This window comes from Culicoides brevitarsis, chromosome 1 (genome assembly GCF_036172545.1).
Source record: "Culicoides brevitarsis isolate CSIRO-B50_1 chromosome 1, AGI_CSIRO_Cbre_v1, whole genome shotgun sequence".
Taxonomy (NCBI): domain Eukaryota; kingdom Metazoa; phylum Arthropoda; class Insecta; order Diptera; family Ceratopogonidae; genus Culicoides; species Culicoides brevitarsis.
This window is the reverse complement of record NC_087085.1, coordinates 36,854,071-36,866,673: the sequence shown is the minus strand read 5'-3', so window position 1 is coordinate 36,866,673 and position 12,603 is coordinate 36,854,071. Positions and strand designations below refer to the sequence as shown.

The following is a 12,603-nucleotide window of genomic DNA, read 5'->3' as shown; positions in this document are numbered from 1 at the left end:
AAAAAAAATCCATTGATTCATAAAAAAAAAAAATTTTTTGTCAAAAAAATATTTTTTTTACCACAAATAAATTTTAAAATATGCAAAAAAAATTGAGCTTAAAAGACTCGAAATTAAATTAAACGGAATTTCCTATAATAAATTTTTCGAAAAAACCACTGAAAAAAAAATTTTTTTTCTAGACTTATTTATTTATTGTCTCTATTAAACTTTATTTCCTACAAAAACCTGTCTGCAAAATGAAGAATTTCGAATCCAACTTCTACCATAATGAGAATGATGATCATCCATTCGAGCCGCACGTGATGAATATCGTTCAAATTAGAATTTATCAATTCCGCCAACTCCACACAATGATTCAACTTTTCATTCATCACTCGTGTTCTGCGCGAAATGCTAAAATAATTGCAAGTCTGTTGATACAACGTCTCCAATTGATCGCGATCCCAATAAAAATCCGGCGTATCCAACAAATCCGAGCTCAAATTAATCAAATGTCTCAACGCGAACAATTCTCCCGTTTTTCGAAGCATATCTTGTCGTGAAATTTTGATGCGTTCACCTTTTTTCAAGTCTTCCGTCACAAATTCCATCGAATTTATGTATTGGTCCAACGAGGCTTCCCAAATTCCTAGCTTTACTGACAGCGAAATGGCATTCGAGTACGTGTATCGCTCCAAATTGTTGTTCGGCGACCCGGATTTGCTCAAATAAAATTTATTGTTTCGCAAAAAGGCGTTTCCGTCGGTTTTCGTGTAATTGTACATCATCATCTCGCATTCTTCGTGCACCACGTTCTCGTCGTAAAAGTCAATTTCGAATTGTTTCAAGTACGTCAAGATGTTGCCGCATTCCAGATCTGTGCAATTCCACATAACGACAGTCCCTTCGCGGAAAAAGTAAATGTCACGAGGTTCTGCTTCGACTTGAATTTTTGCACGAACATGCAAAACATCTTTGGGCTCCTCGTCATTCGAGTCTTCGGGGAAGAATTTTTGGTGTGCATACAAATCTTGCTCTCGAAGTGATTTTGCGAGGCGTTCCAAGTCATATTCGTCGGCAGTGGCATATGCTGTGACACTGAAAAGAAAATTTTTTAATCAATTTTTAATTTTATTTTTATTTTTTCTAACCCAAAATATCCGGCTTCAGCTTCCTGTTTCCGTTTCTTGATAGGACGTTTCTTGACTTGAAGCGTGTTGATGCTTTCTTGCATGATGTTTCCGGAAATTGATCCCTTGAAGCGTTGCAAGACTGCGTTCAATCCGAAATTCTTCGGCGAAAAATCATTTTTCTTACTTTTGTTGAGTTCCGGAGGAGGAGAATATTTTGTAATTGTTGTCGAAATGCATCTCACAGTTTTATTGACGAATTGTGGTCTGACATTTGAAGAAATGCATCTTAGAACAAAGATGCAACCAGAGTTTATCATTTAGAAGATTTTTTGTGCTTTTTAAGAGATTAAAAATTAATTTTAATGCACATTGTTTATGTTTTTATAACTCATGTGTTTGTTTGTGTATTTTCGAAACAGCTGAATGACAATTTCGAAAATTGTTTGTTTTCATTAGGGATCTTCGAAAAAAATTTTTTAGGCGAAAAATTTTTATATTTTTGATAAATTATTATTTCTTGAGATTCTTTTTTTTATTTTTAATTTCTTTATAATTTTTTCAATAATTTGTTGAAAAAAAAAATTATTTCTAAAAATGTTTCTTTCAAAATTTAATAGAATTTTTACAAAAATTTTTTTCATAGAATTATCAAAATTAAATTTTTCCAAATATTTTTCATTAAATTAGTTGAGAAAGTTGAAAGTTAATTTTTATTTTTTTTTAATAACTTTAAATGAATTTGAATATTTAATCTGTAAAATTTTTAAATTTAGATTTTAAATAATTTTTATTTTTTTTCATTATTTTGTATATAAAAATAAAATGTACCTACATAAAATTATGAAAATGATTTTGATTTATTTTTAATAAAAATTTTTGATATATTCTTAACTCGAAAAATTATATTTTAAAAAAATTTGCATTAAAAATTCGCTTTTTTATGATATATCGCCAGAAATTATTTTTTAGAATTTTTTGAAAGATACCTAATCTGAAATAAAAATTAAGATTTTTGGAATCCCTAATATACAGTAACTCAAAATGTTTTGATAAGCGTTATTATCATTTGTCTTAAAAAAAGATTTTTGTGATTTCTTTTGTATAAAAAAAATGCAGCGTTTCAAGCAACTATTTCCCCTTCATCGATGCAATATTATTGGAATGATTCATGTAGGAGCCTTGCCAGGTAAAAACAAAATAAATAAATAAAAAGCCAGTTAATTTTTTTTTATATTTTTAGGAACCCCGAAATATGAGAGAAATTTTGATAAAATTATCGAAACAGCTGTTCACGAAGCAAAAATTTACGAAAACCACTCTTGTGATGCAATTTTAATCGAAAATATGCATGATGTGCCTTACGTGCAAGATCAAAACTTGGGTCCCGAAATAACTGCTGCCATGACACGAATTACCTCGGAAGTGAAACGAGCTCTTAAAACTCCCACAAAAGTCGGCATTCAAATTCTCGCATGCGGAAATCGACAAGCTCTTGCAGTCGCCAAAGCAACTGGAGCTCATTTCGTGCGAGCTGAAGGATTTGTTTTCTCGCACGTGGCAGATGAGGGATTTACGGATGCCAATGCTGGAAAATTGCTGCGTTACAGAAAAAATATTGATGCCGAAAATGTTCTTGTTTTCACGGATATCAAGAAAAAGCACAGTTCGCATTCAATTACGCAAGATGTTAGTTTGGGAGAAACGGCGCATGCTGCGGAATTCTTTCTCTCGGATGGCGTGATTTTAACGGGAACCGCAACAGGAGATGCAGCAAAACCCGCAGATTTGGAGGAACTTTATGGAAAAATTAAAATTCCAGTTTTGATTGGATCGGGAGTTACAGCGGATAATTTGGAAGATTATTTTGACAAGGCTCAAGGGTTGATTGTTGGTTCGTATTTTAAAGAAAATGGAAATTGGCAAAATGGTTTAGAAGAATCGCGTGTTAGAGAATTTATGCAGAAAGTGAATAAATTGAGGGCGAAAACGAATTCCAAATAAAAAAGCTTAAAAATGAATTTTTAAAAGAGTGACCAAATTTTTCATATTCTTGTTATTTTTAAAATTAATTTTGCTAAAAAAAAAAAAAATTAAAAATATTACTGTAAAAAATTTTTAAAAAGAAAACTAAGTTCATCAAATTTAGGAAAAACATTTTTAGACAAGAAAATTCATTTTAAAGTACAAAGTTTTTTCTAAATTGAAAATATTTTAGAAAATTTTTTTGGAAATAGACCAAAAACGGTAATTTTTATGAAATTTTATATAAAAATAAATATTTTTTAATTTTTTTAATTTTATTGACTTTTCTGAGCTAAAAGAATAAATTTCTTATTTTTTCTCAAAATATGAAAAAATGCTCAAATTACAAATTTTCAACAAGATATCTAAAACACAACAAAATCTTAAAAAAAATCTAAAAATTATATTAAATCAATAATTTATTTTATATTTCGTCAATTTTTTCAATTATTTCCTCGGCGTTTGTGGCAGTTGACTCATGTTATTCCAATCAATCTCCGAAAAATCTATCACAATTTGTTTCTGTTTCGGCATAAACTGCTCATACCTCACCCCCGCAGCATCTAACATCATTTTCGACGCGATCGTTGATGCCTTTTCCTTGTGCTTATCCGATAAATAGACAATTTTTGAAATCCCGGACTGAATAATTATTTTTGCGCATTCATTACAGGGAAAAAGAGCGACGTAAATTGTGCATCCCCTCACATCGCTGCAATTTTTATTGAGAATCGCGTTCATTTCGGCATGACAGACGTACATGTATTTATTTTCCAGCGGATCCGGAGCGTTTTTTGACCATGGGAATTTGTTGTCGTCACATCCAATTGGGAATCCATTATATCCGACTCCAACAATTTTTTTGTCTTCGTTAACGATGCAGGCTCCGACTTGCGATGATGGGTCTTTACTCCTTTTTGCTGCTAGAAAAGCTATTGACATGAAATATTCGGGCCATGAAATGTAATCTTCTCGTTTGATGTCTTCGTTTCTCATCATTTTATTTATTTTTTTAGGATTAAAAAATTTTTTTGTTTTAATTTCGCGGGAAAATCCAATTGGAACGTCAAATTCAGTTGATTTTAAATTCACAATGGGATCAAAAAATTAACGTCAATGTGACAGCACATGAAAAATAAGCAAAAAATCATATTTTTCTTCGAGTTTTTTAATTTTGAACTCAATAAAAATGCGTTTAACTGAGTTTCTTTTGAAAAGAAGCGTCAACGGATACATTTTCCGTGGCAAAGAACGTCTCGTGAAGCCCGTTTCTCGTCGGAGTATCGAAACATTGCACAAAGAATACCAAATGCAGGAAAGAAATATGCTTTTGTTGAGACATCCGTACCTCACAGTAGTAAGTTTTCTTAATTCTTTTGAAAAAAAGTTAAAAATTAAACAAGAAAAATTTTCAGGAAGAATCACACGGTCACGCCAAAGCTTTGGGAAAGAAGGAAAAAGTGTTTGAACGATGGAACAAACATAATTTAGTGGGAAAAATGAAGCCTCATGTTGTCTTGGAGAAGCGATTAGGTCATTTGGCAGTGAAAGATTGTTGGGATTAAATGTTGGTCCCGATTTATTACACGTAGTTTTAGCAAAAAAATTAAAAATAAATAATAATAACACAAAAATAGTACAAAAATTTTTATCATATTTAACGAAGTGAAGTAATTTATGAAAATTCGAAAGACTCGACCTAAAATTTAAATATTTAAAAAAAAATTTTTTTTTGTGTTTTTTGATCATTTTGTACAAAAATTAGAAAAAAATTTGAAAAAAAAATCGAAACTTTTTTAGAGATATGGAGCTTTAATGTTCTGAAATTCAAAGGGATTTGTATGACAAAGTTCTTTAGAAATCATTCAATTTTTAATCAAATTTTAGGAAAAAAGTTAAAATTTTGGACAAAACGATTCCATTTTCAATAAATTTTAAACATAATCTTGAGATTTTAGATTGAAAAACTGCTATTTCTTGACATTTTTCAAAATTTTTCTGGCATATCATTTGAATTTTTGGTCAAAATGGCAAAAAATAGTAAATTTTTCGATCTAAAATATCAAAAATTTCATTAAAATTAATTAACAATGGCTTCATTTTGTCAGAAAATTTCTCTTTTATCCAAGGATTTATAAAATTTTGTATTTAAAAATTATTTTTGAAATTTTCTATATAACTTCGAAGCTTCATACTTTTTCAAAAATTTCGATTTTTTTCAGAAAATTCTTTTCAGAAAAACATTTTAATAATTTTTTTGAGTTTCAGTCGATTTTCTCGAATTTTCATATTTTCTTAAGTTAGTTATTGATTTGTTTAAGCCACGCATTTGCATCTGATTCCAAGTCTTTGCGATAAATTGTTTTTCCTTGTGTAGTGAATTCTGCCCAACTTGCAACAATGGGACCTAAAAGAGAAGAATTTATGGTAAATTTAGAGTTTATCAACTTATTTTCGTATGAAAAATGTGAGATTTTGAAATTTAAGTCACTTAAGTTTGACTTAAGAAAAATTAATTGACTTAATTTACAAAATTTTTTTCTGAAAATTTTCAAAAAATTGATTTTTTTTCGAAATTTGATTGAAAATCCAAAAAATATTTGATTTTTGACTTATTTATAGTTTTTTCTAAACTTAAGTCTAATTCAAAAATTTATAAAATCAAGAATTTTTTTTTGACTTAAGCTTAAGTTTAAAAAAAAAATTGTATTACGTCAAATATTTTTTTTTAATTTTCAACCAAATTTAATTTTTTTTTTCAATTTTCAACTAAATTTCAAGAAAATAAAAGTTTTTTTGATGCTTTAAGAAAAAAATTAAAATTAAGTCAAATAATTTTTCTTAAGTCAAACTTAAGTGACTTAATCCTTTAGTATTAAAAAAATATTTTTACTTAATAATTTTTTCTGCATTGAAAAAAATTAAAAGTAAAATAATTTAAAAATCTCACATTTTTTGTAAAATTTTAGAAATTATTTCCTTACCTGGCGTCGGTCCACAACTGCTAATGGCAATAACTTTATCATTGTTATCAAAGAAATACGCCGTATAATCCATTTTCTCGAGATCTCCAACAATCATTGAATCCACAGCTTTTCCATGCCCGGAATATCTGAAACTCACACCAAACAACGTCGTCCAAAAGAACGGAACAGCTTTCAGTGCTTTTGTCTTTCCAACCATATTAAAAGCTGCCATCCTTCCATGATACTGCGCGAGTCCATAATGCCCGATCGTGACTTTTTCATTGTTACTCGAAAAAACAGGAGCATTGGCGATATCACCTCCAGCAAAAACATCCTCGAAATTCGTTTGAAGGTACTCATTGACATCAATACTGCCATTTTTGTTGATATTAATTCCAGAGTTTTTCAAAAATTCCGTATTTAAAGTCGATCCGACTCCCATAACGCACAAATCCGCTTTTAAAATTTCGCCATCATTCAGTTCGACGGAGTTTAAGTTGCCCGCATCGTCGGAAATGCATTTTTTCAAGCCGTTGTTCATTTTGAAGACAATTCCTTTACTTTCGAGGAATTTTTGGATGCGACCGCCGATTGTCGCGCCAAAAACGGGTTTCAATGGGACATTATCGCGACCAATTACGGTTACCGAGGCAACTTTATCAACGCAATATGCGGCTGCTTCTAACCCGATAAAACTCACACCCAAGACAACCACATGCTTATCTTTGTTCAGTTGACTTTGGATGAAGGCGGCGTCGTCAACGTTGCGTGCCACACAAACATTTTTCAAATCTGCCCCCGGAATGTCGATTTTTCGCGCTGAAGATCCCGTTGCGACAAACACTTTGTCATACTTGATGCGATATCCGTTACTCAAAACGACTTCTTTTGTGCTTGGGACCAATTCTGTGGCCTTTACGCCGATCATTGTCTCGATCGAGTTCGTGTCGTAGTACGTTTGATCGCGAATCAGCAGTTTATCGACTGTCACATTCATTGCTTTTGTCACTTTTATCCGATCATAAGGCAAATAAGGCTCGTCGCCGACCAAAACAACTCTTCCGGTGAATCCCTCTTGACGTAATGTCTCGGCGCAAATAGCCCCGGATGGTCCAGCGCCCACAATTACAAATGTTCGTTCGTCGTTGTTGTCGCGCAACGCTAATTTTTTGACCCTTTTGTTTGTTTCCAACTCAGTTTTGCGAGCACGGACCTTCACGTCGCCATTTTTTTCGACATTAACTTGGTAACAAGGAAGCGAATCGGCGCCTGGGAAATCTTCAATGTCGCCTGTGGTTAAATTGAAGCAAGCGCCATGCCAGGGGCAACGAACTCGACCATCGCCAAGGGATCCGGTGACGAGAGGAGCGCCGTAATGACTGCATTTTGTGCCGACAGCTTTGAATTGTCCGTGTTGCTTGACGACTAAGACTTTGCCGTGATCGCCCAATTCGAAAGTTTTCATCTCATTTTCGTTTAGATCCGTTTCTTTGCAAACGACGCCTTCGACAAAATCATTGTTAGGCTCTTGTTGTGTTGAAGCAGGCATTTTGTTCGTTTCTGTAATTGAAAATTGAATTAAAATGAGTATTTTGCTTGTAAATTGTTACAAGTTGTCTCTATGAACATTTTTTTTTTTTACAAAGTCAAGGTTGCTATATAGCTAAATTGTAAAAAACACGTCTGAGGCTACAAAACGCACGCGAAACGTAGAAAAATTATTATTTTGAGTGATTTTTTCTGTTAAATTATAAATTTAAGGGCCAAAAAATGATATTTTTGAGACTTTGGGTTTCATAAATCCTTAAAAAATTTTCAAAAAGAAAATTTCTTTGAATATAAAACTTAAAAAAAATTTTTTTTTAAGTTTTTTAAAAATATTTTTGAAAATTTTTGTAACCCATTGTCTCAAATATATCATTTTTTGTCTTTAAGCTTCATATTCTGACAGGAAAAATCACTCAAAATAGCTAAAAAAATTCTCGCGTGCGTTTCATAGCTCAAGACGTGTTTTTTGTACAATGTAGTTTTTCTATATATTAAACTTAAACCGGCCTTGATATTTGTTAATTGTAATGGAACAATATTATTTATTTATAAACCCACTGTTGGGATACAAAAAACTTTTAATTATAACTTCACTTTTGACATTAACAAATGAAACCTTACAAGTTTTGGTATTTCTTTGACAAAGAACTTTTTTAACTACGATTTTTTTAAGAATTTAATTTTTTGTCATAAAAAAAAATATTTTTTTATATGATTTTTAGGTCCACAAATTTAAAATTATTTAGAGCATTTTCTGTGTATTTTTTGTTTAAAAATAAAAAAAAAATATTTTTGTTTTGTATAAAATAACATGAGATTTTATAAATAATTAATTAATTTATTTTATTTATTTAATTAATTATTTTATTATTTTTATTATTATTTTTTATTATATTTTTTTTTATTTTTATACATATTTTTCTCACATTTTTTTTTAAATTTTAAACTTTAATTTTGGTTAAGCTTTTTTTTGTAACTTCATAATATTGGTTAGAATATTAAGATAAAATTTTAAAAAATTTTTTTTTTCATAAATTTTTAATAATTTTTGAAAGTTTTTTTTATAAAAATCAAATTTTTAGTTTTTTAAAAGTTTGATACTGAGTTTTCATAAAAAAAAATTAATCAAAGGAAATTTTTTCATTTTAATTTTTTTAATGATTTTAAGCTAAAAAAGTTCTCCAGACTCAATGGTTTAAAATTTTTATTTTTTTTTTCAAATTTTTAGTTTTTTAAAAGTTTTAAGCACTTCGGTTAGATTTTTTTTGTAACAAAAATTGAAATAATTCTTCTGTTAAATAATTCTATTTTAAACATGTAATTAATTTCAAATAAAAAAATCGAAAAAACCTAATTTTTGGAATTTTGCCTTTAAATTATTTTCAGCGGATTTTTTTAATAAAATACATGTTTGCTTTCAAAAATCTTTCAATTTTTTTAAATTTTATTTTTTGGAAAAAATTTTCACTTGCCAGATTTTTTTCATTTATTAATTAATTTTATTTTATTTTTAATTAGGTTTATTTATATGATTTTTTATAAATTTTTATTATTATTTTTTTTTTATTTAATTTTTTTTTTAATATTATATTATTTTTTTATTTTTTATTTTTTAAAAACCGATTCAAAACGAGACGCTTATGTCACTCACAAAATTTTGTTGATTCACTAACTTTTGAAACTGAAATCTTTTTCTTTCAAATTTTACTAAAAATGTTTGAACTGTTCGCGTTACTTTCCAAAACTAAACTGAATCAAACAACAAACACTTTTTTTGATATACAAAAAATATCAGTGACTCGAATGTGGGAAACCACAGATAAATAATCATAAACCTGTTTCGTCTCGTTTGTGTTGTGTGACATAATTTGACGTCATTGAGAATTTTTTCCCCATTTTTTGCACGTTTTATTATTTCTCTTATTATTAAATTCCTTTCTGCTCTTATATTTTACTGAATGTAGTGCACAAAGTAGGAATAACAAGAAAACGGCCTTATCGCAGTCTAACCGGAAATAAATAAATAAAACACGAGACAAAGTCCTGATACCTTCACTTGAAACACTTGTTGCATGTTTTTTGTGCGGCATATTCACAACAAAACAATTGTTGTTCTCGTTTATCACGAATTTTCCTTTTCTCGATCTTGAAACGCAATTTCCCATTTTTGAGCTTTTTTCTTCGATTTTTATTTAAATTTTAGCCGAAACACGTCTTATTTCAACAGCATTTGAAGATAAACTGGGAAACAAAGTTTGTTTACTGACTGAGTCATAGACAAAAGTACGTCGTTCGGAATAAAATTCACATACAAGCATTAAATTATTTTTTTTTATTGTTGAGACTTTTTTTTTTATTATGTTTCTATACTGATCAAGTTGTAGCTGAACTAAAGATATTTTAGCAAAAAAAAAATGTTTCAAGGTCGAATCGTGAGTTGCTTTACAGGAATAATGCAACAACATAAAAATATGAGTTAACAGGTTAGTAGGGTTTTTAAATAAATTGAAATTTAACGATTTTTTAATGATATTATTTTTTTATAATTTAAAAATAAATTTATTTTTAAATTAAAAAAATTTAAAAAATATTTTAAATTAATAAAATTTAAAAAATATTTTAAATAATTATAATTTATAATAAAATTCAAAAATTAATTAAAGTAAATAATTATTTATTAATAAAAAAATTTTTAATTTTATTTTTAAAAATTTAATTCAGAAAAAAAAATTTATTTCATTTTAAAAATTTAAATTAAATCTTTAGTTGAAATAGTTGAAAAAAATATTATTTCTTTCTGATTTTATGTAATTTCTATGTCTCGCCATTTAAGTATAAATAAATTAATTAATATTCCAAACAAGTGAATTCTTCTTCAAGTACGAAGAAAGGAAACGAAGAAAAAGGAATTCATCAAATTTTTAGCATATCTGTTGAATAGATGACGTCACAGTCAAACTTTTCAACATAATTTAATTCAACTTATTCAACGTTCAAACCAATTCGATTTGTCTTTGCATGTAATATTGTTGAAGGTCATTTTTGTCCTTTCAGTTAAATATATTATTAAAGTTATTGTATAACTGTGACTCGTACAGGTCTTTAATAACGATTTTCAATATAAAAAATGAATGAACTGAAAAGACATTGACCTCAAATATACAAAAAATATCTTTTTAGTTGGTACTTTAGGTACTTTAACAACCGAAATTTTGTTTTAATGTAGGTAATAATGGATAATTTTTACAGTTTTAAGAATTTTTTTTTGTCATTTTGATAATGGTGAATTTAATAATAAATAAAAAATTTATTTAAATTTATTTAATTTATTTATTTAAATAAAAAAATTAATTAATTTTCCTTAAAATTGTTATTAAATTAATAATTTTTTAAATATTTTTTTATCAAAAATATTTTAAAAAATATCTTTAAAAAAATTATTTAAAAATTCTTGATTTATCATTATTTAATTTTTATTTATTTTATTTTATTAAAAATAAACTAATGTTTTTATTTAATTAAATTTATTTTAATTAAAATTCTTAAAAATGTTTTTAATTAATTATTTAAAATTATTTTATAAATTAATTAAAAATTTTTGAATTATCATTATTTAATTTTTATTAATTTTTTTTTTATTTTTTACTTTTTCATTTTTTTTTAATATTCACAAAAAAACTCTAAATAATTAAAAAAATATTTTTTTTTTAATTTAAAAATTAAATAAAAACTCACCTGTTTCATGATCAATTGTTGAAGATTTTTTACAATTTATGGAGCCCATCGTTCTAAAAGAAGAATTTTTGTTTTTTTTTTTTTATTAATTTATTGACCAGCTGTGATTCCAAAACAATTCCAAATAATAATTTTTGTTTAAATGCAATCACTCTGATATCTTATCTCTTGTCTATCGAATATTTTATGTTTACGATCTCACGTAATTGCGATAAACAAAAAATAAATAAAACCCTTTAATAAAAATTGCAACTCGCAGCGCGCAGTCTTTATTTTAATAAATGAACGAGCAGACTGACAATCGTGGCTCATGATTTGTTGCGGTTAACTTAACAATTTTTTACACTTTCTACCTTTTTGTGTGTAGCTATATTGGGTGAGCCATGAACAGGTTGCTGGTTAACTGCAGGCTCGAACAACAAAACGTATCGAAAACAGCTGATTTTTTAAAGGAGTTTGTTGATTAATTGTTTGGACAAGAATTTTACATGAACTTTGAATTAACAAGAATTAATATTTATTTTCGATTTTCATTAAAAATTGCTTTTTTAGGATTTTTTTTTTAGTGAAAAAAATAAATATTTACAAGAAAAAGTTACTTACTGAAATTTTCGTGAAAATCCTCTTTGAAAGGGAGTGACAAGTAATTTTCTGAACATTTAATGAATCTGGGGACTTAAATGATGAGTTGTGCGATGATATTTTTTAATTTAATTAATTTATTGGAGGAAAATTAATAAAAAATAGAAAATTTAACAAAAACTGTTGACTGTAATTTTTGTGCCATTTTAAATGTCATTAGTGTTATTTTCAAATCTAAGGTTGCCATACGTCTCCTCATCTTCTAAAAATATTTTAAACTAAAAAATTTACTATTTTACTTCCAAAAATTATTAAATTTGCTCAATTTTGAAATGAAAAATTCTCATCTCTCTTAATTTTCAAAATTGTTTTTTAAAACAAAATTTTAAATTTAACAAAAAACGAGAATTATTGATAAGCATTTATTTAGAATTTTCATTTAGAAAATTAAAAAATAATAGCTCAATATTTTATTTAAATAAATCATAAAAAAACAAAAGAATTTTTTGGCAGACTTCAAAAAACAAGACATTTAAAAATTTAATTTGAATTGAATCCAAAAAAAAAAATTTTTTTCGAAAATGAATTTCGAAAATATTTAAAAATGACAAATCTGGCAACCCTATATGTCTTTT

The 12,603-nt window shown here is 27.5% G+C and overlaps 5 protein-coding genes across 8 annotated transcripts; 2 read left to right on the top strand and 3 right to left on the bottom strand.

Moving 5' to 3' along the window:
* Window positions 1–163: 163 nt before the first annotated feature.
* LOC134834898 (required for meiotic nuclear division protein 1 homolog) lies at window positions 164–1,514 on the bottom strand. Its single transcript, XM_063849707.1, has 2 exons — window positions 1,134–1,514; window positions 164–1,080 (listed from the first exon to the last, which is right to left on the bottom strand). Exons 1-2 carry the CDS (start codon window positions 1,430–1,432, stop codon window positions 219–221), a joined length of 1,161 nt encoding a protein of 386 aa, XP_063705777.1. The 5' UTR covers window positions 1,433–1,514; the 3' UTR covers window positions 164–218.
* Window positions 1,515–2,171: 657 nt separating this feature from the next.
* On the top strand, window positions 2,172–3,185 carry LOC134838448 (uncharacterized protein F13E9.13, mitochondrial). The gene is made up of 2 exons (XM_063853978.1): window positions 2,172–2,301; window positions 2,356–3,185. The coding sequence occupies exons 1-2, from the start codon at window positions 2,226–2,228 to the stop codon at window positions 3,114–3,116; spliced, it is 837 nt and encodes a 278-aa protein (XP_063710048.1). The 5' UTR covers window positions 2,172–2,225; the 3' UTR covers window positions 3,117–3,185.
* A 294-nt stretch (window positions 3,186–3,479) lies between these two features.
* On the bottom strand, window positions 3,480–4,227 carry LOC134834145 (deoxycytidylate deaminase). The gene has a single exon (XM_063848714.1). It carries the CDS (start codon window positions 4,134–4,136, stop codon window positions 3,585–3,587), a length of 552 nt encoding a protein of 183 aa, XP_063704784.1. The 5' UTR covers window positions 4,137–4,227; the 3' UTR covers window positions 3,480–3,584.
* A 46-nt stretch (window positions 4,228–4,273) lies between these two features.
* On the top strand, window positions 4,274–4,797 carry LOC134834154 (large ribosomal subunit protein mL63). The gene is made up of 2 exons (XM_063848725.1): window positions 4,274–4,494; window positions 4,553–4,797. Exons 1-2 carry the CDS (start codon window positions 4,327–4,329, stop codon window positions 4,700–4,702), a joined length of 318 nt encoding a protein of 105 aa, XP_063704795.1. The 5' UTR covers window positions 4,274–4,326; the 3' UTR covers window positions 4,703–4,797.
* Window positions 4,715–12,102, bottom strand: LOC134834122 (apoptosis-inducing factor 3). Of its 4 annotated transcripts, none has more exons than XM_063848694.1 (5): window positions 11,990–12,102; window positions 11,387–11,439; window positions 6,122–7,663; window positions 5,333–5,544; window positions 4,715–4,836 (listed from the first exon to the last, which is right to left on the bottom strand). In XM_063848694.1, the coding sequence occupies exons 1-4, from the start codon at window positions 12,043–12,045 to the stop codon at window positions 5,438–5,440; spliced, it is 1,758 nt and encodes a 585-aa protein (XP_063704764.1). In that variant the 5' UTR covers window positions 12,046–12,102; the 3' UTR covers window positions 4,715–4,836; window positions 5,333–5,437. The 4 variants fall into 4 exon arrangements, with proteins under 4 accessions (XP_063704764.1, XP_063704773.1, XP_063704746.1 ...); XM_063848703.1 differs by lacking the exon at window positions 11,990–12,102 and adding an exon at window positions 11,740–11,822 and having other exon boundaries at window positions 11,387–11,487; XM_063848676.1 differs by lacking the exons at window positions 11,387–11,439; window positions 11,990–12,102 and adding an exon at window positions 9,702–9,863.
* Window positions 12,103–12,603: the final 501 nt, after the last annotated feature.